This window comes from Selaginella moellendorffii, unplaced genomic scaffold (assembly GCF_000143415.4).
Source record: "Selaginella moellendorffii unplaced genomic scaffold, v1.0 SELMOscaffold_19, whole genome shotgun sequence".
NCBI lineage: Eukaryota > Viridiplantae > Streptophyta > Lycopodiopsida > Selaginellales > Selaginellaceae > Selaginella > Selaginella moellendorffii.
Genome location: NW_003314280.1, coordinates 1,206,316 through 1,226,438, shown reverse-complemented (window position 1 = coordinate 1,226,438; position 20,123 = coordinate 1,206,316). Strand labels below are relative to the sequence as shown.

General features: G+C 49.8%; 9 protein-coding genes across 9 annotated transcripts; 5 read left to right on the top strand and 4 right to left on the bottom strand.

Annotated features, from left to right (window-relative positions):
* Window positions 1–1,248: 1,248 nt before the first annotated feature.
* On the top strand, window positions 1,249–4,368 carry LOC112347123 (pentatricopeptide repeat-containing protein At1g09410, mitochondrial-like). The gene is made up of 4 exons (XM_024677468.1): window positions 1,249–1,386; window positions 1,572–1,853; window positions 1,983–3,765; window positions 3,908–4,368. Exons 1-4 carry the CDS (start codon window positions 1,249–1,251, stop codon window positions 4,366–4,368), a joined length of 2,664 nt encoding a protein of 887 aa, XP_024533236.1.
* Window positions 4,324–7,817, top strand: LOC112347026. The gene is made up of 14 exons (XM_024677127.1): window positions 4,324–4,912; window positions 4,969–5,033; window positions 5,107–5,164; window positions 5,222–5,334; window positions 5,392–5,460; window positions 5,534–6,073; window positions 6,123–6,592; window positions 6,646–6,710; window positions 6,779–6,858; window positions 6,915–7,019; window positions 7,073–7,215; window positions 7,276–7,398; window positions 7,467–7,619; window positions 7,679–7,817. Exons 1-14 carry the CDS (start codon window positions 4,687–4,689, stop codon window positions 7,800–7,802), a joined length of 2,334 nt encoding a protein of 777 aa, XP_024532895.1. The 5' UTR covers window positions 4,324–4,686; the 3' UTR covers window positions 7,803–7,817.
* A 654-nt stretch (window positions 7,818–8,471) lies between these two features.
* On the top strand, window positions 8,472–10,193 carry LOC9651339 (pentatricopeptide repeat-containing protein At1g09900). Its single transcript, XM_002972475.2, has one exon. The coding sequence runs from the start codon at window positions 8,472–8,474 to the stop codon at window positions 10,191–10,193; it is 1,722 nt and encodes a 573-aa protein (XP_002972521.2).
* Window positions 10,179–11,369, bottom strand: LOC112347027. The gene is made up of 6 exons (XM_024677131.1): window positions 11,188–11,369; window positions 11,039–11,113; window positions 10,868–10,975; window positions 10,600–10,820; window positions 10,492–10,545; window positions 10,179–10,439 (listed from the first exon to the last, which is right to left on the bottom strand). The coding sequence occupies exons 1-6, from the start codon at window positions 11,291–11,293 to the stop codon at window positions 10,287–10,289; spliced, it is 717 nt and encodes a 238-aa protein (XP_024532899.1). The 5' UTR covers window positions 11,294–11,369; the 3' UTR covers window positions 10,179–10,286.
* LOC9650832 (sodium/hydrogen exchanger 8) lies at window positions 11,350–13,320 on the top strand. Its single transcript, XM_024677128.1, has 7 exons — window positions 11,350–11,499; window positions 11,553–11,698; window positions 11,757–11,964; window positions 12,021–12,109; window positions 12,162–12,213; window positions 12,278–12,719; window positions 12,777–13,320. The coding sequence occupies exons 1-7, from the start codon at window positions 11,397–11,399 to the stop codon at window positions 13,255–13,257; spliced, it is 1,521 nt and encodes a 506-aa protein (XP_024532896.1). The 5' UTR covers window positions 11,350–11,396; the 3' UTR covers window positions 13,258–13,320.
* On the bottom strand, window positions 13,287–14,615 carry LOC9650831 (tobamovirus multiplication protein 2A). Its single transcript, XM_024677129.1, has 6 exons — window positions 14,273–14,615; window positions 14,115–14,214; window positions 13,963–14,043; window positions 13,807–13,911; window positions 13,542–13,748; window positions 13,287–13,484 (listed from the first exon to the last, which is right to left on the bottom strand). Exons 1-6 carry the CDS (start codon window positions 14,575–14,577, stop codon window positions 13,377–13,379), a joined length of 906 nt encoding a protein of 301 aa, XP_024532897.1. The 5' UTR covers window positions 14,578–14,615; the 3' UTR covers window positions 13,287–13,376.
* An 852-nt stretch (window positions 14,616–15,467) lies between these two features.
* Window positions 15,468–16,397, bottom strand: LOC9651338 (X-linked retinitis pigmentosa GTPase regulator-interacting protein 1). Its single transcript, XM_024677398.1, has 4 exons — window positions 16,340–16,397; window positions 16,171–16,275; window positions 15,926–16,124; window positions 15,468–15,855 (listed from the first exon to the last, which is right to left on the bottom strand). The coding sequence occupies exons 1-4, from the start codon at window positions 16,350–16,352 to the stop codon at window positions 15,537–15,539; spliced, it is 636 nt and encodes a 211-aa protein (XP_024533166.1). The 5' UTR covers window positions 16,353–16,397; the 3' UTR covers window positions 15,468–15,536.
* A 215-nt stretch (window positions 16,398–16,612) lies between these two features.
* Window positions 16,613–17,946, top strand: LOC9650830 (coiled-coil domain-containing protein 25). The gene is made up of 6 exons (XM_002972473.2): window positions 16,613–16,780; window positions 16,835–16,962; window positions 17,021–17,124; window positions 17,177–17,264; window positions 17,326–17,387; window positions 17,444–17,946. The coding sequence occupies exons 1-6, from the start codon at window positions 16,668–16,670 to the stop codon at window positions 17,594–17,596; spliced, it is 648 nt and encodes a 215-aa protein (XP_002972519.1). The 5' UTR covers window positions 16,613–16,667; the 3' UTR covers window positions 17,597–17,946.
* LOC9650829 (ATPase family AAA domain-containing protein FIGL1) lies at window positions 17,706–20,072 on the bottom strand. The gene is made up of 13 exons (XM_024677467.1): window positions 19,804–20,072; window positions 19,632–19,752; window positions 19,394–19,564; window positions 19,161–19,342; window positions 18,984–19,111; window positions 18,809–18,927; window positions 18,666–18,758; window positions 18,511–18,612; window positions 18,355–18,457; window positions 18,220–18,303; window positions 18,076–18,171; window positions 17,889–18,016; window positions 17,706–17,843 (listed from the first exon to the last, which is right to left on the bottom strand). The coding sequence occupies exons 1-13, from the start codon at window positions 20,070–20,072 to the stop codon at window positions 17,742–17,744; spliced, it is 1,698 nt and encodes a 565-aa protein (XP_024533235.1). The 3' UTR covers window positions 17,706–17,741.
* Window positions 20,073–20,123: the final 51 nt, after the last annotated feature.

Sequence of the window (20,123 nt, the reverse complement as noted above, 5' to 3'; positions counted from 1 at the left end):
GTTTATCATCATGCACAAGATCTTGAACAAGAACCATGTTTATTATTACATTTGGAGAGGTTTACCCCACTTGTGAGCCTCACGAGTAAGCTCACTCAATTGGTTGAATCATTAGCACATTGCAGTGAGCTCCACACTTTAAACTCCAAGGTCATCTGACATAGCTTAACTTAAAAGAAAAAATTGAAGATTAATTCATCAATACTAAAAATATACACTCACTAACTTGCTTGCACTCTCTTAATGCTCACTTCTTATGCCTTGCTTGTCTCAGCACTCCTTTCATTGCACCTAACTCTACTTCACAAAACTATAGCAAAACTATGTTGGGCTAGTTGAGTTGCTCCTTAGCTGTGGCTATACTACCCTGCTACCTCACAACTCAAACTGTCGACTTGCCACTCCACCCTAGACACTTCCGTCGCAACACTACTAATGGCACTTGCAACAGTGTGCAGATGGGGGAATGCTGGTCATTCTCTCCTACAACAAACACCCCCATAGGGAAAGCCCCTAAAGGAATCATTAATTACCCTTTTGGAATTTTTTTTTTACCCATATGATCATATATAACTAATGGCAACCCTTGAATATTCAATGAGATCTAAATCGAATCCACACAAGCAGGAGCCCTGCGATATTCCAAGACAGAAAATATCCATTGGAGCCATTTCTAGTCTGAATGTGAGCATGGGCTCCTTTAAATATGTGGAAATCTGTCACAAGGTGGAAGCCACTGAATTTACTCCAGTTTGACCTCATGACTGAAAGAAGAAAAGTCAAAGTGAAGCACGAATTTGTAGAACAAGAGACTTCCAGGCAAGATGTTCTACTCTTGTATACATGTTTTGATCATACAAGAAAGAATAATGCAAGCAAACATTGGAAGCAATACGCTCTTGTTGTGATTATAGCATTTTCATTTGTCATTCAGAAGGTTGAGATCCAGGAAGATGAGCCCATGACAATAATGCTTTATGTGTTGGTTCTTGTTCTTTTTATCTCCAAAACATGTTATTCTCTTTGAATCGTTCTTTGCCGTAAAATTGCATTGTAAGCATCGGCTCCTTTAAAACGTGAAAATTGTCACAAGGGAGCCCTGGAAGCTGCTAAATGAACTCCAGTTTGACCTCGTTCGAACAGTCAAAAGTGAAACACGACTTTGTAGGACACGAGACTTTTAGTCAAGCTGCTGTTTGGTATATATGTTTTGATCATGCACACGAGAAAAGATCATGCACGAACACAATGCAACGGGTTTGGCAATACGCTCTTCAAGTTGTGATTTTGATTCTACTCTCAATTGTCATCCAGAAGGTGGAGAGCCGGTTTACCGTGGCTATCCGAAATGCCGAGGGGTATAGGCCTTCACCGAAGACCCCGCCCGTGACGGGGCCATGACAAGAGTGTGTTCTCCCATTCTCCTCTAAATAACTATATTCTCCTTGAATCGAATTGGATCAAGGGATTTCTTTCTTTCTATGCCTCGGAAGACGTGGTTTTCTTTGTCATGATCAGAGCACGCTTGCTATCCTATGCTCGATCGAGCTCAGTGCGTGGGCTTGATCCAGAGCTGCAACGATCTCTCCAGGGCCAGGGAGCTCCACGCCGCATTCCAGGAGCTCGCCACGGCCGCCGCCACTAACACCTTCGTGCCCAACAAGATCATCGAGATGTATGGGCGCTGCGGGAGCGTGCGCGAGGCGCGAGCGATCTTCGACGCTATGCCCTGCAAGGATGCCTTCTCGTGGGTGCTGATGATGCGCGCCTACGCGCGGCACGGGGATCTCGACAGCGCGCAAGCCGTGTTTGTGTCGATGCCCTGCAAGAATCTTGTGTCGTGGACGGCCATGGTGTGCGCGCTTGCCGAGAGGGGGCGAATCGAGGATGCGGAGGAGCTCTTCTTGCAAATGCCCGAGAGGGATTCCATCGCCTGGAACGCGATGGTCGCGGCATTTGCCCGGGCGGGGCATGCCGCGAAGGCCGAGGAGATCTTCCACGAGATGCCGGAGAGAGATCTGGCATCCTGGAATGCTCTGTTCGCGGCATACACCCACGGTGAGGATCTACAAAGATTTGTTTCGTTGTTTCACGCAGCTCCACTCCGGGATCTTGAGACCTGGACGTCGATGATCGCCTCATTTGCTGCCGATGGAGATTCTCGCGGATCCAAGCACACATTCGATGGAATGCCCGAGTGGGATCTGGTCGCCTGGAATGCAATGCTAGCTGCGTACGCCGGGAATGGAGAGATCAAAGAGGCCGAGAAGATCTTCGCTGCCATGCCCCATAGAAACTTGATATCTTACAACACTATGCTGGGTGGGTATTGCAAAACAGGGCTCGTCACAAGCGCAAAGCGCGCGTTTGATGCTATGCCACAGTGGAACACAGTAAGCTGGACGGCGATCCTCACAGCATATTCCACGAAAGGGCATCTAGGCAACGCAAGGTATATCCACAGGGAGATGCCAGAAACCAGCATGGCGACGTGGAATGCCATGCTGGCCGGGTGTGTCTCCGCCGGCGACATTGACGGGGCTGGTCGGTTGTTCCACGACATGCCGGCTTGGGACACGCTGACGTGGAATGTCATGCTGGCCGGCTATGCCCAGATTGGGCATGTCTTCCAGGCCAAATATTTGTTTGAATCCATGCCGTGGCCCAACGTGGTGTCGTGGACGCAGATGATCTCCATGTACGGGGAGTACGGTTTTGTAGATTTTGCGAAGGATACGTTTGATAGGATGCCAAGTCGAGATTTAATTTCGTGGACGTGTATGCTTTCTTCGTATGCCCGAAACGGGCATATCAAACAAGCGTTTGACGTCTTCCAGAGCATGCCACACAAGGATTTAGCGTCAACAAACGCAGTCATAGCCGCGTTTTTTGACAATGGGTGTCTTAGTCGGGCAATTGCAATGGTGGACAATATGGTGGAAAAGAATCTCGTGACTTGGAACACGATGTTGGTGGGCTATGCGCAAAATGGGCATTTTGAGGAAGCTAAGTGTTTGTTTGATGAAATGCCCGAGTGGGATGACTGCTCGTTTAACTCGCTGTTGGCGGCCTATGCCCAGTTTGGGCATCTGGACGAGACAAAGAGGGTGTTTGATTCGTTGCCTCACAGGGATCTCTTCTCCGCTACCACCCTCGTATGGGCATATGCCTCAAATGGACACCTCGAAGAATCTAAGATCCTGTTTCACAGAATGGCCTTCCACGATACAGTTTCATGGAATTGCATCATGGCAGCACACTCGCAAAACGGCGACTTGGAAGGCGCGGAGAGGATCTTCTCGCAAATGCCGGAGCACGGAGCTTCATCATGGAGCGGGATCATCAGCTCACACTGCTGCAGCGGTGGCGATTCCAGCTGCAAAGTTGTAGCGATGTTCCATCGGATGAAGATGGTCGCACTGCCCACCAAGATCTGCTTCGTCCCGGTTCTCATAGCTTACTCCCACCAAGCCAAAGTTGACGCTGGCTTGAGCTGCTTCGTCTCAATGCGCGGGGACTTTGGCCTCGAGCCCGTCAAGCAGCACTACTGCTGCGTCGTGCACTTGCTCGCCAGCGCCGGATACCTGCGAGACGCCGAGGATCTCGTCGAGGCCATGCCGTTCGTCCCTGACGCGGTGGAGCTTATGTGCCTGCTCGACGCTTGCCGGGGCCAGGGCGAGAGAGAAAGAGCCGCTCGAGTTGCCGAGCAGCTGGTGAATCTAGATCCAAAACACGGAGCAAGTTATGTGATTCTAGCAAACATCTGTATCTCGTCGCTAGCTTCTACCAAGGTCGTCAGATCCCACCAAAGGCTCGCCGGAAGACACCATAGACGTAGTCCTGCAAGGCGGAAGTTAGACACTCGCGACTCAAAGATCGATTTTTCTGGCTCTTGTGATCTTTCTAGCTCTTGCTTACCTCGAAGAAGGAGCTAGTGTCGTTGCTTTCATGCTTGAAATTCCCGGTGGTGCGCTTGTCACAGACGATCTCGTCCTGGAACCTGGTGATCGGGAGCTTGTGCTCGAACATCCCGACCTGGAAGCTTACGTGAGTGCCATCGGCGAGCTCCACGCTCGAGACTGGCAGCCAGTGGAAGCCCTTCCTAATCCACACCCCGTACATGTCGTACATCTTGCCGTGGCCAAAGCTCCCGCTGATTCGAGAATCGAAGAACAGGCCCTCCTCGTCCAGCTCCTTGGACTGGCACACGTCGCGCAGCTCCACCAGGAAAGTGCCATTCGTGCGCACCTCGAATTTCTACAGCAAAGCCGGCGATTGAGCGAGAGGGAAATTCTGGAAAATTTTCGCTTTTGCTCACCTCGATCCCTGCTGTCGGGAACAATCCCGCGGGGAGGCCATTGGTGCTGAGAAAGCTGCCGATCGTGCTCGAGACTGGAAGATCGCGGCAGTAGCCGGCGATCGCGAATGCCGCCAGGGCGAATGCTAGAACCCTAATGAAACGATCCATGGGAGGAAGAGAAGCTCTCTCTCACAGACAGCTTAAGCAGTACCAAATTGGCTCGCTCTTAGACAAAATTGGATGGAGCCGCCAATGTAGACCGAGGACCGTCGGATGTGCGCCACGTGGCGGAGCAAGGAGCTACCTCCTCCTCGTTTGTGCGCTTGGGAGAAAGAAGAGAGTGGGAAGAAGAGGGCAACTCGGCAAGAAAGAGGAGGCGCCAGGCCATGGCGCTGCGATTGTTGATGCTGCTAGCCTGCGGCTACATTCTGGCGATGCATGGAATCGCGGCGGAGGCGATCAGCGCTGGCGCTCCTGGAAGTTCTGATCGAGTGGGAGTTCTTAGGGTTCTTGCGAGCTCCAGTTCGAATTCGAATTCCAGTTCGCGCATCGCATTGTCGGCCTTTTATCCCGATAGGACCATCGGGCCCTCGGGCTGGGACTACTTTCGAGGTACGAAGATCATTTGCAATGCTTTCTCTCCATCTTTTTCTTTCTCTCTCCTGCAGCCGAGATTCCTGTGTCTTTCTCCGTACTCTCTATCATCCTCACCAAGAAGAGATGGACGTCCCAGGTAGAAAAAATCGCATTTTTTCCGAGAACTTCGTGCCAAGTTTCCACTTTTCCTTGTCTGTTTGCAAGAAAAGGGGAGTGGACCTCTTGTTTGTTTCCAATTCGGCGGCCTTCCACTGCCATCGGCGCCTGGTGAGGAAGCGATCAATTCGAGCTTTTGGTAGATTTCTCTTTTTATCGTTGGTACAGTGGAAAGCCTCGAGGTAGCGATTAAGATGGCAGGGGAGAGACGTAATGTTTCCACGACAGGGAAATGCGCTTTATTCCAAGAGTCCGTTCACATCAACATGACGAACGAACAGGTAATGTTCTACGCTCTGTCTACGCTTCCATTGACAATGTTTCTTTGACGTTTCCAGATAGTTTCTGGAGTATTATATATTGGAACATTTAGTGATCCAAGTCCCCATCGGACTCAGTCTACAATGGTAAGAAAAGCGTCAGCGTATAAATGCTTGTCTTTCTCTTTTGTTTACAATGTCTTGCTTGCGTTGTTCACAGATTTCACGGGGACCAACTTATAACTTTGAAGCGCAAGTTGCAGTTTCGGTCTGCAAAGACAATTTTGCAGGAGAGGTCTGTAACCGGAGCGTGAGTGTTCTCTCGTCTTCCTCTTCCAGCGAGTTTTCTGTATCGGGTGTGGAGAGGATTGCCAATGGAACATCGCAAGCTTCTGGTAACACTTCTTCGTGGAGAATTCTGTTGGGGAACTGTGTTGCTCGGGGTGAGTGGACATTTTTCCTTCTTCAAATTCCGGACTTGGTGTCATCTTTGGAGATCAGGGTCGACACTGACGCTGCCGTGTCCGATATGAAGCTTGCTGCCAGACATGAAGCTCTTCCTCAACTTAGTGACGTTTCTACAGGCAATCAGACTCAGCTAGTTATCGAGGCGCCTATGAAAGGTGCGTGGTACATAGGTGTGACGGGTGACAATTCTACAGGCGGTTCAAACTCGTGTTTTTCTCTACTCTGGAGAATCCAGGATTGTGTGGCCGGATACGGTGGAGCTGGATGCAATTCGCCATCCATCCCGCTTGAGGTAGCTTTGTTTCTTATGGTCGAAAACTAATCTTAGTTCTTCTTCACAGAGAGTTGTTTCAAGGGCGAGCGAGTCACCTTTCGATTCAAGCTTTTTACCAGCGACGAAGACTAGCACCAAGTCTGGCTGGTTTTCTTGGAAGTTATTAAATGTGCAGGCTGTAAATACTACGTTGAGGTGGTTATATCTGAATCTGGAAGTTCCAAATGGTGCAGCTGGATCAGTTTTGTCTTTCGAGGTTCACTTCCCCGAGGCAAGTTTGATAGAGGCCTATGCTCGGTTTAAAGGATATCCCACGCTTGAAAGCTGGGACTTTCGCCACACATCCAAGAACAACAAATCTCTCTCCTTCGACGTCACGTACCCCGCGGAAGGATTCTGGTCTATCGGTGTGAGACATTCTCTAGCTGTTGAAGCGGCTCTCAAGTTCCGGGTGCATCTACATGGCTGCGTGGATTCTTGCTCGCACCATGGATCTTGCACCACAAGATACGAAGCCAGTCGCTTGAGTTTTTACAGGTAGAATCCTTCTTCTTGTGATGCATTAGCCGGATGTTGTGTGCTGGCTACAGCTTCTGCAACTGCGACCGGACACACGGTGGGATTGATTGCTCGGAGAAACTCTTGAGTCTTTCAGGTAATTGTCATCTATTTTGTCTACATTTGCTTGGCTACATAAGTTTGGATCTTAACGGTGTGTTTCAGCGAGATCCTTGCAGATTGCTGCTCTAGTCGGCTCGAATGCAGCAGCTGCTTTTCCAAGCTTCTGGGCTCTTCGTCAAAAGGTGCTCGACATATCTGCTTTAGGAATTCATTTTGTGCTGAAAAGCTCGTCACGTAGGCTATGTCCGAGTGGCTCATATACACGACCAGCGGCATCGCTAGTGCAATCTATCACTCTTGTGACGCTGGTGGCTGGTGTGCTCTGTCCTACGACACATTGCAGGCAAGCCAAGAGCTTAAAACTGTGCTCACAGTTCCTAACTTTTCGCCTTGCAGTTCCTGGATTTCTGGCTCTCTTTCCTGGCCGTGATCTTTACATGCTTGTATCTGGCGGAAGTTCTTGGCCTTACCAAACCAACGCTTCATGTAGCTGCGGCGGTCATCACCGCCATCATTGCCAAGAACAAAGATCGGACAAGGTGTGCCAGAGGACGCAAAGTTTGAGCAAACTTTAAGAACTAACTGGCTTTGGTGTTCAGTGCCAGGAGCGCACTCCTTGTGATTGGAATTGGCGCGGCGGTGCTTCTGCTCGGGCTGTTGTGGGAGCTGTGGGGGCAAAACAGGCTGCGTCGATGCCAGCCCTTTCGGTTGCAGTCGATAAGGTGAGCAAGGAGAAGCTCCCGTGATCAAGAAACTAAAATCCGTGTGAAACCTTCCATGGTTTTTCCAGGTTGTATAGCTTGGAGCTCCAAAGGAGCGCGCTCGTGAAGAAGCTCCGGCAAAGATTTGTCTGGGCGTACGTTGGAATCGGAGTCATGATCGTAGCATTCGCGGGAGTATGCTGGAAACAAGAAACAGCGAGGAACTATTGGATTTGGCACAGGTAAGAAGAAAAAAGCTATCTTTTCCTTGTAGATCCGTTGATGGTGTTCTTGGTTTCAGTCTCTGGCACGTAAGTATCTACACAGGCGCATTTTTCTTGCTCTTTTCGGTGATCCCCGAAGAGAGCACCACACCCGAAGCTGTACCGTCCGATGAAACGGACACATTCATGAATGGACGCTAGCGATTTGCTTTGGTTTAGGGTTCTTGACAGGGAAGAGACAATGGCATTCCTCCTGAGAAGCGCGCGATGGAACCAGTCCTTGCTCGGCGGCAGCCTTAGATCATCCTTCTTGTCGGCGCGGCCATTCACAAGCTCGAGCATCCTCTCCGCAGAAGGAGAAGCGGCCGCTCCAGGAGCTTCTTCTCCAGCCAGTGATTCTCCAGCTAGCGATTCTCCAGCCCCTGCTGTCGAAGCCAAGGATGCGGCGAAATTTCCACCGATCTTTCTGTCGCAGCGGAGCCCCGTCTATCTCAAGCGCATCGGCCGCATGGTGAACAACAAGGCGATCCGGGATTTCAAGCGCCGGCTGTGCGTCGCGGAGCACGAGAACGAGCGCATGCAGTACAAGGCGATGACGCACGACCGCAATCTCCCGCTCGAGGTCCGCCGATATTTCGAGAGCAAGCTCAACGCGCTGCCCAAGAACAGCTCCATCACGCGGGTGAGGAACCGGTGCATCATCACGGGCAGGTCTCGATCGGTCTACCGCAAGTTTAGAATGTCGCGAATCTGCTTGCGGGAGATGGCCGGGCGCCACGAGCTCATGGGGCTCTACAAGGCATCGTGGTAGATCACTTTCAGGGATTTTAGGGTTCTTTAGCTAGGTAGCAAGGAGGACATAAGAGGAGAATGCAGGTAGCGGCATTCTTTCTCGGCAGGAAATGGAGATGGGAGGAGGCATACAGGTTTTCCAGCGCTCGCTGCTTGGCAGCGTTTTGCGGCAGCCAGCTCGTGGAGACCGCAGTGGCAGGGCTGGATCGAGCGATCCAAGCTCGCGGGAAGAAGGCGGCGTACAACTGGGCCAAGGATCCCATCCGGCCGGAGATGGTGGATGCCGAGGCCATCGTGGCCGCTGTCAAGGCTGGGCGATTGGACAAGCGCTTGGTCTCACACCTCCGGGACTCGACACGCATTGCGTGCCTGGTGCTGAGCCATCTCGTGCTGCCCGATCAGGCCGTGAGCTTCTTCGTCTGGGCCGCGAGGCAGGATGGATTCAAGCACGACATCACCTCCGCCAACCAGCTGCTGGAGACGCTCGTCCGGTGTGGCCGATCCATGGACGCATATGGCATCTTCAAGCGCTTCAGCCGGATGTTCAAGCCCAATGCTTTCACGTACACGGTGCTCGTCCGGGGGCTCTGCGACGCCGGAAGGATCGACGAGGCTTGCGAGGTCTTCAACGAGATGCAAGGACGGGGTGGCATCGAGGCCAAGACGGCGATCTACAGCGTGCTGCTAAACGGGCTCCTGCGATCTGGGAAGCTGGACGATGCGTTTTCTTACTACCAGATGATGCAAGAGACTTGCCAGCCGGATTCGTCGACGTATAGCACCATGATCTACGAGCTCAGCAGGCAAGGGCGCTTGGATCACGCCACCAAAGTCGCGCAGGAGATGGTGGACAAGGACAAGATACCCGACATGCCGTGCCTGGGTGTTGCTCTGGAGATCCTGTGCCGGTGTGGCCGGGTGAGCGATGCGTGGAAGCTCCTGAGGATGATGAAGGAGAAGCATTTCAAGCCCGACGCGGTGCCGCACACGTACGTGCTTCGGAAGTTCTGCGAGGCGGGTCGTCTGGACGAGGCTCTCAAAGGTTTCGAGGAGATGACTGGAAACGAGAAGTGCGAGCCCGATTTTGTCACGTACAGCGTGATCATGGACGGGCTGTGCAGCGCACAGCGGCTGGATGACGCTTGGAAGTTCATGGAGAAGATGGTGGCCAAGGGAAGAATGCCGGATGTTCGAACGTTCCGGAGCTTGGTGGAATCGCATTCCAAACCGAGGCTTGTGGAAGATCGAGGGAAGCTCGAGGATGGCAAACGAGCAAAGCCGACGGCGACCATGTATACGCTCCTCTTGTATGGGCTTTTGAGGAAGGGGAGAGCCGGGGAAGCGATGGAGCTCTACCAGCAGGTGCTATCGGGATCCACAAGGCCGAGCTTTCTTACGTACTGGGTGATCATCGATGGCCTTGGCAAGGCTGGCCGGGGTCTGGAAGCCGACGAGGTGTTCTCGGACATGATCCGGGGAGACGTATCGCCACAGACGGTCACTTACAACGCTCTCATCTCCGGGCTCTGCCGGATTGGCTGCGTTGAAAGAGCTCTGGAGCTGTTCAGGGAGATGCCACAGAGGGAATGCCGGCCAGACTCGGCGAGTTACGGGGCTCTACTAGATGGGATTTGCAAGGCTGAGAGAGCCGACGACGCTGTCACGCTGCTCCGGGAAGCGTCAGAGAGTGGAGTAGAGATCGATGTGGCTGTGCACGAGGCTGTTGTTGCGATGCTTAAAAGCACTGGGAGAGTCTCCGAGGCCGAGAATGTTACTGCCAGAATGGAAACGCGAGAGTAAGCCGTTCAGAGATGTTCTAACATTCCAGCAGCAGAGATAACTCTTACGAGACCGTGCTTCCAGAACAAGTGACTCTTTGCGTATGTACAGAGCTCAGTATTTCAAGAAAACCGTGGACGAGTGCAAGACCCACCAGTTGCCGAGAAAGCCAAGCAGCACGATCGACTCCGTGAGGCCGCTCACTCGGGCCAAGCAGAAGAGGAGATGGTCTTCCACCTGGATGTGCTTGACTAGCGAGAAGTTGAGCTGCCAAGCACACACAAGTGTCAGGCTCAGGTATTCCTTTCAAGTTTTCTACCTGGTGTTTGAAGCGGTCTAGGCCTTGCTTCTGGATCGCTGCCTCCATTCGCCTCTAGAACAAACGATCAAACGTCAAAAGAGAAAGAGAAGAAAAGGAAGACGCTACCTCTTCAAGCCATATGTGAATCGACGCTGGAGTTGGCTTTGTGCTCCAGACCAAGAGAAGCAGATTGACGGCCAAGCTCACCGGGTACTGCCAACCCAGGATGACTGTCAACACGGCCAGCGTCGGCACCCACAACTTCCTTATCCATGACGAGATCATGAAGCTTGTCTTGTCGAGCTCCTCGTTGGGAGATGCAACCCAAACTTTGGACGATCGAAGCTCTGGAGATTTTGATTGGAAAAGAAACTTGAGAGATGAACTGAAGTACCTGTAGCATGATCTTTTGACGCTCCCTTGGAGTCATGGTTGAGAAGAAGGCGGCCCTCTCTCGGCGGTAGGAGTGGATGGAGAAGTCCACAGGCGAATGGAAATCTTCCTACCAGAGGAAGAAATTCTTACAAGCTTTTTCTCTCGAGAATTATTTCTTCTTCTTCTTTACCTTGTTGTTGTGCCTCGCGTAGAACACCGAGAAGAGTCCTCGAGCTTGCATTTGATCCAGCGGCGGCGGCTGCTGCTGCCAAGGCGCAACAAAGGAATATTTCAGCCAAAGCTCTCGCGATGCGCGGCTCGCATCGCTGTAAACCTTACAATCGGAACAAGGCGCGGCTGCCGACGAGAACGATCGATGCGCCGCGGCGCGGAGATGGAGGCGCAGCACGTCGCCGGACCTCTTGAGCGCCTTGGCTGCAAACATGAGAGGAAGAAGAGGGGAGGAGCCCTAAAATCTTTTTAGATAATTTAGGGCTTATTGGAACAGGGAATGCGTCCAGCTCGAGGTCCCCGCAACTTCGCTCGCCATGGCGATGGAAGACATTCTCCTCTGCTGCCTGCTCATGATCGTGGCCGTGCTCGTGGCGTACCTCGCGAAGAAGCACCAGTTCATCTACTTGACGGAATCAGGTTCGTGGAAATGAAATTTTCTTCCCAGAGCTCATGAATCGTTTGCCTTCCAGCCGCTGCGATGATTCTCGGCATTCTATTCGGAGGATTGTCCAAGCTCTTCTTCGATGGCGGAAATCTCACGTTTGATAACCAGGCTTTCTTCTACTGGCTACTTCCAATTATTATTTTCAATGCTGGCTACTCCCTCAAACGAAAGGTATGCCTTCCTTGGCATTCTCCAGCTCGCTAAGAACTTTGCTTGGATTTCTTCTCAGGATTTTTTTCGCAACTTCACGACGATCATGCTCTTCGCAGTGGCTGGAACGGTTGTCTCGGCTCTTGCTTATGGCCTCCTTACTTACTTCCTCTACTTGGCCGGTGTCATCAGGCACTTGAGTAAGGAAGCGCCATTGCTGGACTCTCTAATGTTTGGAGCTCTCATATCCGCGATTGATCCCGTGGCAACGCTGTCCATATTCCAAGGTACTACGATGAGTTTGCTATTGGTGCTTACATCCATTTTTTTCTTCTCAATCCAGACGTTCATGCTCCTACGTTGCTGTACAACCTTGTTCTAGGCGAGAGCCTTGTCAACGATGCTAGCGCGATAGTTCTCTTCCGGACTTTTGTAAGCTTTTTCTTCTTTTTATCATTGTTACTTAACAAGCACTGGTTGACAGGAGTCTTTCCTGGATATAAAGTTCACTTTCTCGACCATTGGTGTTGCCATAGGTAAGCATACAATGTTTTTCTAGTAAGTACAACGATACCAGGGCTCTCTTTCATTGTGATACAGTGCAGTTTTGTGTCATCAGCGTTGCCTCGACGGCTTTGGGCTTTGTGGTATCGCTGTTGTGTGCACTGGTGCTGAAGTTCATAGACTCCAAGAGTGAATACGCCAAGTTCGAGCTGGCCTTCATTCTCATCTCGGCTTACGTAGCCTACGCCGTCGGCGAGCTACTGTCACTCTCCGGCATCATGTCCCTTTTCTTCTGCGGCATCTGTAACGCTCACTACGGCTACTACAACTCGTCACAGGCATCGAAAATCGGTTCGAGGTATGCGCTAGAGGCTCTATCTTTCCTGGCGGAGATCTTCGTGTTTGGATACTTGGGAATGCAAGTTGTGCTGCTCGACCACAAGTTCGACACAGGACTCATACTCTCAGCGATCCCCCTGTGTCTAATCTCGAGGGCCATCAACATCTTTCCACTCTCATGGCTGGCAAACAAAGGACGGTAAAAGCTCTCGTCTCAACTACTTGTCTTCCATGGCTTAACTTTACTGTGATCCAGGCGGTGGCCGATAACAACACCCATGAAATCGATGATGTGGCTGTGCGGCCTCCGTGGCGCCGTCTCGTACGCTCTAGCCGTGAACATACCAACGAAGAACCGCGCTATAGAGACCACCACCTTGTTCATCGTCGTCGTCACCACCCTGCTCTTCGGGAGCTCCACAGGTCCGATGCTAAAACTCCTGGGACTCTCGTCGCCCCCGTCGAGCTCAAGGATGACAAGTTTGCAAGCCCACGAGCTCAAGTACTCCCACGAAGAAGACGACTGGGGTCCTCGCTCCGTCCCACACGCCGTGTTCCGGTGGCTGGACCAGGGCTACATCAAGCCGGTTTTTGGGGGCCGCATGGACGAAGCGCTCGAGCCGTGGCTCCGCGAGAGGGCCGACGATGCTGTCAGCGAGGATGGCTTGAGCAGCGACGATGAATTCTCCAAGAGCCCGGAAGTGACGCTCATGGACATGCCTCCAGCGATCAGCTAGCACGCATCCGCGAGCTTGTAAAGTTTGAAAGCTCTATAAATTCCGTGAATATTCTTTCTCTAAGCCCTAAAAGCATTACGTTACGAATATGCCAGTGGAAACACGAATATCCTACGTATTTACATGATCACACATCCTCTCTTCGGCTCGGGAGGGGGCTGGTTTTGCGCTGGAACTCTCTTGGAATCCACTGGATTGTACGTGAACTCGGCGGTGTCCAAGCCATACTGCGACACGAGCGATTGAAAACTCAGCCAAGGCAAAAAGAAAGATTTGGCAGCAACCTTTTCTCGCATCCTGGTGCTCCAGGCATCGTTGCGTGGTGGTCGGCTCTCGGCTGGAGCTGATGGAGTTGCATTCGACTGCGTCGCCTGACGGTTCAAGAGAGGCTGCCTCGTGTTTCTCACCGGCATGTCATCGTCACTGTCGTAGCCTCTCTGGGCTCCCAAGGCCACGGACCTCAAGACGATTGCCAAGAACAAGGAGAGAGCCTGCCAATCTTGTTTCTCAGCTACAACGACAGAGAAAAGAAAAGCTCGCGGTGATTACCTCAAGAATGATTACTCCCAGAGCCACCCACTTGCAAATCGCGAAGTTGCGCTTTATAAAGTGTGCGATCCTGTCGAATTCGCCAGTTGGATCTTCCGGAACTGCCTGTGAGGAACGAGAGTCTTAAAGCCAAGAAGTAGAGAAACGAGCTAGTACCTTCTCCCAGTTCTTATCAAAGATGATAAATCCAGCTAGAACAGCTTGCGCGAGCAAAAGCACCACCAACAACAAAGTGTACTGGATTAGCAGTCAAGGAAGCAAGAAAAAAAAAATCTGGAAGAAGTAGCAAGAGAAAGAACAATGGATACGAAGCAAAGGCAACAGCCACTGGCAGTCTCGGCAGCAACATGGCCGGTGCAAGTGATCACCAAAACAATCGCTCCCACTCCTAAGAACGCATAGATGAACCTTGCAAATGCGAGATAAGAGACAAGAAAGAAAAGGGATCTCGAACAGATAGACTCACCAGGGAGCCGGGAGACTCTTCCCCAGCGTGATCGCTGGCTCTAGATCGATCATCCACGTAGCCCTACCCGGGCCCCGAGGATAGCCATTCCCCTTCTCCGCCACGATCGCCAGAAACGCGTGGTGATGATCCTGGAGCTGCTCCGGAGCAGGAGACGCCGCCGGCGGATGCGATGGCTCCTGGCGGGAGTGCCACTCGTTGAGCATCCACAAGGAGTAGACGATCATCGCGATGCCGAGGAGGATGAGCACGAAATTGACGAGCTTGAGGAGGCATTGGAGGAAGCCCTGGCACACGCGCCCCATATCCAAGTTTAGGGCTCTTTGTAACAGCTGTTTGTAATTTTGAGTGCTTTTTGTTTCAACAATAACCATCCTGGTTTAAACCATTGATATTGTAATTTTAGTTTTTTAATCATTAGTTTCCTTTTTCTGAATTACATTTTTGAAACCAATCATGAAATCATTTGTGTAGCAACACTTTGATTTGAGGAAAACCTAATTTGTATTTATTCATTTTTAAAATCATTTTTATACTGTTTAACTACAAAGTTTCAAAGGAAAAGTGTGATTTATATTATACAGACAAAACAAAAATGAAAGATAAATAATATATTTCCCAAGTTGTTTTATTTAATCAGTTGCACTAAGCCAAATATAATGTTAGTTAATCATAAACCATCTTAAGGTTTTTCACGCTAACGGAGTATTGTGAGCTTTAAATGTTTTATTAGCAATTGATTTTCTGGAGTATTAAGATCCAAAAGTTTTAGCGCTTTCTCTTCTTTCATTGCAATTGTCATATTTTATTTTAAACATTTTCCACAAAATAATAATTATCCAAAATCTTCACATTTAACATTTCAATTTAATTCAGTTGCTATTATTAACATAAAAAGTATCAAGAAAAAGAGTTACAGAAATAATATAATTATACAGGATTCATATATATTTCTAAAGAATGCATTTGATATATATATATAAGCTTCTATTATATACTTCAAAAGCTAAGGAAATTTCTTTCTCATCATTTTAAAAACTTATTTATTATTAATATTTTAAATATTTAGCAACTATGGTACATAATTTAATATACATAAATAAAAAATACTAATTAAAAATGAAAGGATATTTTGCTTTTTGGTAATTTCTGTGGTGTGATTATTAAAAAAGATTAAATTTATATTTAATCGTTATAAAACCTTTCAAGCAAACTCAATCGCAAGCAAATGGAAATCCCAACTTACGATTTTTATGGCTGATCATCACTCATCATCTTCCTCCTCCTCCGACTCCGACTCTTCCGACTCTTCTTCTTCTTCTTCTTCTTCTTCCACTCCTTCTACTTCTTCTGCTTTGTGCTCTTCATTTTGTTCATGTCCTTCCTCTTGCTTTTGTTCTCCTTGCCTGTGGCCCCTAACCAATTTCTTGATCGCACCCCCAATCCCTGATGCTGAAGAGGTCTTCTCTGATGTTTCTGGCTCTCCACTCTCGCATTGAGCTGCTGGAGCATTGCCACCTTGAGGAGGATAAACCCCAACTGTAGTGTCGCAGTGCAAAATCAGCCTCAATTTCCCAGCGTCCCTGCAACGGGAAATGTTTTGTCAGCAGTTAGTTTTCTAAAGCTCCAAGATCCAAGAGTTTAGATAACTACTTTCCCCTCTTTGTTTTGAGTGGCCAGCTTCGATCATCATAGCCGGAAGCTAAGACTTTGTCGAGGAGCACCTTTCCTGCGCCAATACACTGATCGGATCTCATCGAGTTCTCGTTCCAAACCTCCACACTCATCTCTCGAACACCCTCGATCAGGGAGGGCGTGAAGTTGTCGTTGAACACGGGATTTTCACCACCATCTAGATTGATAAAACTTTAGAAAAAAAGAGGAGAACTGTGCCATACCTTTGCAAGTTTTTGTTGTGAACTTTTGGGATCCATACTGTAAAATCACATACGGGTCCTGCGTGCCAAACCATTCGGTGTCCTTGAGCTTTCTCCCACCAAGAACTAAGCAAAAAACCAATGTTTCAATGCGATGATGATCTAGAATTCTTCCGTTTCCACACAATACCATTGATTTCCATTTCAAGATCAGTGGTGCTTGCTGCTTTGATCGCGCCTCCTTCCCACTTTTGGGGGTCCTTTGCTTCTTCTTCTCGAGGCGCCCGGATAGATATATATCAAGGTGTCAGAAGACTCGTTCTTAGAGACTTGTTCAGAGAAAGACATTTTCAGCCGTATAGCAACAAAGTACACTGAAGTCTGCCGTTCTTCCCCGTGTGCAGTCACGCCCACGCCCGAATCTCTTGTCGATCATAGTCAAAGTCCAATCAAAACGCGATTGTTTTTCTTGCTGGGGAGTTTTACTTCTAGGTTTTTTAGTGGGGCGCCGTCGAGGGATGGTCTACTACTTCAAGGCCAGGCCCGAGGTGGGCGACTTCACCATCTACATGGGGCTGGACAAGCACGAGAACGAGGACCTCATCAAGTACGGCTTCCCCGAGGATATCTGGTATGGCCAATTCTTCTCTTCCCTAAGGAATTTTCCTGGTTTGGATCTTCCCAGGTTTCACGTTGACAAGCTCTCCTCGGCTCATGTCTACTTGAGGCTCCACAAAGGCCAGACCATGGACAGTATCAGCGCGGAGCTCCTGGAGGACTGCGCTCAGCTCGTCAAGGCAAACTCCATCCAAGGTAACAAGCAACACGCTTGGAAGTTTGATCGTTCTTTACAACTTTGCTTCGGCTCCAGGGAACAAGATCAACAATCTCGACATCGTCTACACTCCCTGGTCGAATCTTAAAAAGTCGTCTTCCATGGACGTCGGCCAAGTTGGATTCCACAATCCCAAGCTCGTAAGCCGTTTCTTTCCTGCTGTAAGTTTCACTTCTCTTTGCTCCTTCACAGGTCCGGACTGTCAAGGTCGAGAAGCGCGTGAATGAAATCGTCAACCGGCTCAACAAGACCAAAGTCGAAAGAACTCCAGACTTGAAAGGTAGCGTTGTTCGTTCTTTCGCCATATAGTTTTCATGGTATCATCCTCTTCCTCGTTTCAGCCGAGAGAGAGGTCTACAACTCCCAGGAACGAGCGGAGCGAAAGAACCAGATGCGCGACAAGGTCTGGCGATTTTTCTTTGTCCCAGGCCGCTAGAACTTGTTTGTCTTTCCGAGCAGAAACGTCGCGAAGAGCTGGAGCGCGTCCAGAAGGAGAGGGAGGCGGACGTCCGGAGCTACAAAGCCCTGATGGTGTCGGAGAAGATGACTTCCAACAAGGACATTGCCGGCAAAGGCAAGTCTCTCCAGGAGATTGAGGACGACTTTATGTGACGAGCCTCAACCAGCCCCGGCCTGTCCATCCTTCCTCCCTGGAGCGTTCGCACGATAACGATGAAATAAGCTGGACGCTTGTTGAAGCACGTACCATAACTCTTTAATCTTCTAGTGATGCCGCTCCTCGCTCGCTCCTTGTTCGTCACAAGCACAGGCTTCCAAACTGAGAGTTCCAATCCTCGTAGGCACCCAGCTCGCATTTCGAGACTGAAGGCTTTACTTCTTGAAGAGCGGCCCTGAAGTCCTGCAAAGGAGATTAAGAGTACGTAGAGTGGAAGCTTTTGCTTACCTGTAGCCCAATAGCTCGCATTTCTTCGGTGCTAATCTTGCCAATGTCTTTCCCCGCTTTGAGCGCCTCGCGGAGAGGATACATGGATGCTTCTTTGACGAGGTTGTTCATGTCAGAACCGGAATAGCCTGGAAGCAGCAAAAGGACGAACTTGATTCCGGTTATGAAAGCTGGTGTCTGTATGTACCCTCCGTCATTGAGCATATTTCGTCCATGTCGCTGCTGGACATACAAAACAGACCATCCTTTTGCAAGAGGTTACGAACAATCCATCCTCGAGCCTCTGCATGGGAAGCATAGTCAAGCATAATGTGAGGCGAGAATGAAGTACCAGCAGAAGGAAGTGGTATGTATAGCCTCTTCGAGAAACGACGGCGAGCTGCTTCATCAAGCTCTTGAGGCCTGTTTGTAGCACCTGAAACATTTCTGTCGAACTCTACAATCCATCGATCAGTCCCTGGCTTACCTATAAGAAGAAGCTGCTCGTTACCACTTCCAATACCTTCCATCTCGATGAGAAACTGCGTCTTTATCCTTCGGCTTGATTCATGCTCTCCCTCTGATTTCCTCTGGTTTTAAAAAACGTAAATATCGACCGAGATGTTCAGATTGTCGACGATACCTGAGATAGGAGCGAGTCCACTTCGTCGATGAATATCACCGCTGGTGTGCGACAACTGGCTACACCAAACAAAGCCCGGACAAGCTTCTCGCCTTCACCAATCTGCAACTCTGAGCAGAAAAATTAGCATGTGCTAGGAAGAAAATCAAAGTTACCCATTTGCTAGTTAGCGAGCTTGCTGATATTGAAAAGAATGTAGCTTTTGATTCGCCAGCGATCGCTTTTCCTATCATTGTCTTGCCTGTTCCCTGTCACATTCTTGAGTTGCTTCATCAATGCGCTCAATATATACACTTACAGGGGGGCCAAAAAGGAGGAGTCCTTTTCCTGGCGAGCGGCAGCCATGGAAAATGTCCGGGCGTAAAAGAGGCCAAATCACCATTTCTGTGACACTCTTTTTAGCATGATCCAGTCCAGCTGTTTGCAAAAAATTGAAGTTACAACACAAACTAATGAGTGAGAAAAAGCGCTACCTATGTCATCCCAGCGAACGTTTGAATCCCTTTCCATTATTTCGTTGCTTATGTGCTCAAGCAGGCGAGGTTCCAGATTGCGCAATTTGTCAGGCAGCTCGCCATCAGGACCAGAGAGAAGTTCCAAGCTAACATGACACCGTTGAGAAACTAAACCAAATGGACATGAGAACGTACCATTTGGTGGTCGACTCGGAGATGGCAGCATCCGAATTCTGCGTGGTTGTTCCTCCCCCATTGGAGCGAAGAGGTGGTGTAAAAGAACTTCGAACATTCCGGCGGCCCAGAGTCTTAGCGGTGGTGTTGGTCCCTGTAGGTGCTGGACACGATGCTGATCCAGTTTTCTTGGAGTCAAGTGCCTGAGGAAAGAAATTTCTGCGGAGAACTGTCAAAAAGTTCAAAATGCTTACCCATTTTTGCTTTGCTGTGACAAATCCTCCTGAACTCTCCACAGGATTTTGCTTCTCTACAACGACAGACTTGTTCCTTATCATATCTTCCTTTGGCGGCTCACACACGACTCTTCCGCGCTTCTTGCTCTCTCCCGGGCTGACGTCTATGCGATCAATATCCATTGGTTCCTGTAAGTTCAGATTGTCAAAACCACGAGAGAAAGAAAAAATAAAAAATTCTGCAAAGATCACTCACGATGCTGTCACCACAAAATGGTTTGTAAAGTGGAGAGCTTCTAATCCCTGCGACGTCTACACGGTGCTGGCCTCCCCCAAAAACTGCGCCGCTAGATCGAGCTGCCTGTGCGAGCGCATTTCTTCAACCAAATCACTACGTAAGCTAGATTTCATGGCCAAAATCGACTTACCTCTCAAAACCTTGGTAGAATTTGTCCCTGGCCGCATCGATCAGATCCTGGACATGCCTCTTTATTGGAGCAGTGTACACCGCATCCTCTCTCGTCCTCGTCTCGCTCTCGAGAAATCCCAGCAGACAAAGCCCCAGACCCAGCGCCTTCTCCCATTCCTCCGCCTTGATCGCGGCCTCCACCCCAAACAGCAAAGAATGCAGCCGCCCGAGCTTGCGATCCAGCGCCTGCTTCCACGATTCTCTTATTTCCCCCTCCTCGCCCGCCATAGCCCATAAACCCTAGAAAATGCGCGCGAAAACCATGAATTGAGTTGAAAT

Coding starts and splice junctions, on each gene's coding strand:
- LOC9651338 (XM_024677398.1), bottom strand. Junction 16,125..16,170: donor CACAACAAAAACTTGCAAAG/GTATGGCACAGT, acceptor TTATCAATCTAG/ATGGTGGTGAAAATCCCGTG. Junction 15,856..15,925: donor CTCAAAACAAAGAGGGGAAA/GTAGTTATCTAA, acceptor TTCCCGTTGCAG/GGACGCTGGGAAATTGAGGC.
- LOC9651339 (XM_002972475.2), top strand. CDS start 8,472: ATGCAGGTAGCGGCATTCTTTCTCGGCAGGAAATGGAGATGGGAGGAG.
- LOC112347027 (XM_024677131.1), bottom strand. CDS start 11,293: ATGTTTGCAGCCAAGGCGCTCAAGAGGTCCGGCGACGTGCTGCGCCTC. Junction 11,114..11,187: donor AGCCGCGCCTTGTTCCGATT/GTAAGGTTTACA, acceptor GCGCCTTGGCAG/CAGCAGCCGCCGCCGCTGGA. Junction 10,546..10,599: donor TTCACATATGGCTTGAAGAG/GTAGCGTCTTCC, acceptor CGTTTGTTCTAG/AGGCGAATGGAGGCAGCGAT.
- LOC9650830 (XM_002972473.2), top strand. CDS start 16,668: ATGGTCTACTACTTCAAGGCCAGGCCCGAGGTGGGCGACTTCACCATC. Junction 16,963..17,020: donor CAAGGCAAACTCCATCCAAG/GTAACAAGCAAC, acceptor CTTCGGCTCCAG/GGAACAAGATCAACAATCTC. Junction 17,388..17,443: donor AGAACCAGATGCGCGACAAG/GTCTGGCGATTT, acceptor CTTTCCGAGCAG/AAACGTCGCGAAGAGCTGGA.
- LOC9650829 (XM_024677467.1), bottom strand. CDS start 20,072: ATGGCGGGCGAGGAGGGGGAAATAAGAGAATCGTGGAAGCAGGCGCTG. Junction 19,343..19,393: donor TCACAGCAAAGCAAAAATGG/GTAAGCATTTTG, acceptor TTCTTTCCTCAG/GCACTTGACTCCAAGAAAAC. Junction 18,458..18,510: donor TGGACTCGCTCCTATCTCAG/GTATCGTCGACA, acceptor TTTTAAAACCAG/AGGAAATCAGAGGGAGAGCA.
- LOC112347026 (XM_024677127.1), top strand. CDS start 4,687: ATGGCGCTGCGATTGTTGATGCTGCTAGCCTGCGGCTACATTCTGGCG. Junction 5,034..5,106: donor AGAAGAGATGGACGTCCCAG/GTAGAAAAAATC, acceptor TTGCAAGAAAAG/GGGAGTGGACCTCTTGTTTG. Junction 7,216..7,275: donor AAGAACAAAGATCGGACAAG/GTGTGCCAGAGG, acceptor TTTGGTGTTCAG/TGCCAGGAGCGCACTCCTTG.
- LOC9650832 (XM_024677128.1), top strand. CDS start 11,397: ATGGCGATGGAAGACATTCTCCTCTGCTGCCTGCTCATGATCGTGGCC. Junction 11,500..11,552: donor CATCTACTTGACGGAATCAG/GTTCGTGGAAAT, acceptor TTTGCCTTCCAG/CCGCTGCGATGATTCTCGGC. Junction 11,965..12,020: donor AACGCTGTCCATATTCCAAG/GTACTACGATGA, acceptor TTCTCAATCCAG/ACGTTCATGCTCCTACGTTG.
- LOC112347123 (XM_024677468.1), top strand. CDS start 1,249: ATGCAACGGGTTTGGCAATACGCTCTTCAAGTTGTGATTTTGATTCTA. Junction 1,387..1,571: donor CTTCACCGAAGACCCCGCCC/GTGACGGGGCCA, acceptor GGCTTGATCCAG/AGCTGCAACGATCTCTCCAG. Junction 3,766..3,907: donor TGTGATTCTAGCAAACATCT/GTATCTCGTCGC, acceptor TGATCTTTCTAG/CTCTTGCTTACCTCGAAGAA.
- LOC9650831 (XM_024677129.1), bottom strand. CDS start 14,577: ATGGGGCGCGTGTGCCAGGGCTTCCTCCAATGCCTCCTCAAGCTCGTC. Junction 13,912..13,962: donor TTGATAAGAACTGGGAGAAG/GTACTAGCTCGT, acceptor CGTTCCTCACAG/GCAGTTCCGGAAGATCCAAC. Junction 13,749..13,806: donor TGGGAGTAATCATTCTTGAG/GTAATCACCGCG, acceptor CAAGATTGGCAG/GCTCTCTCCTTGTTCTTGGC.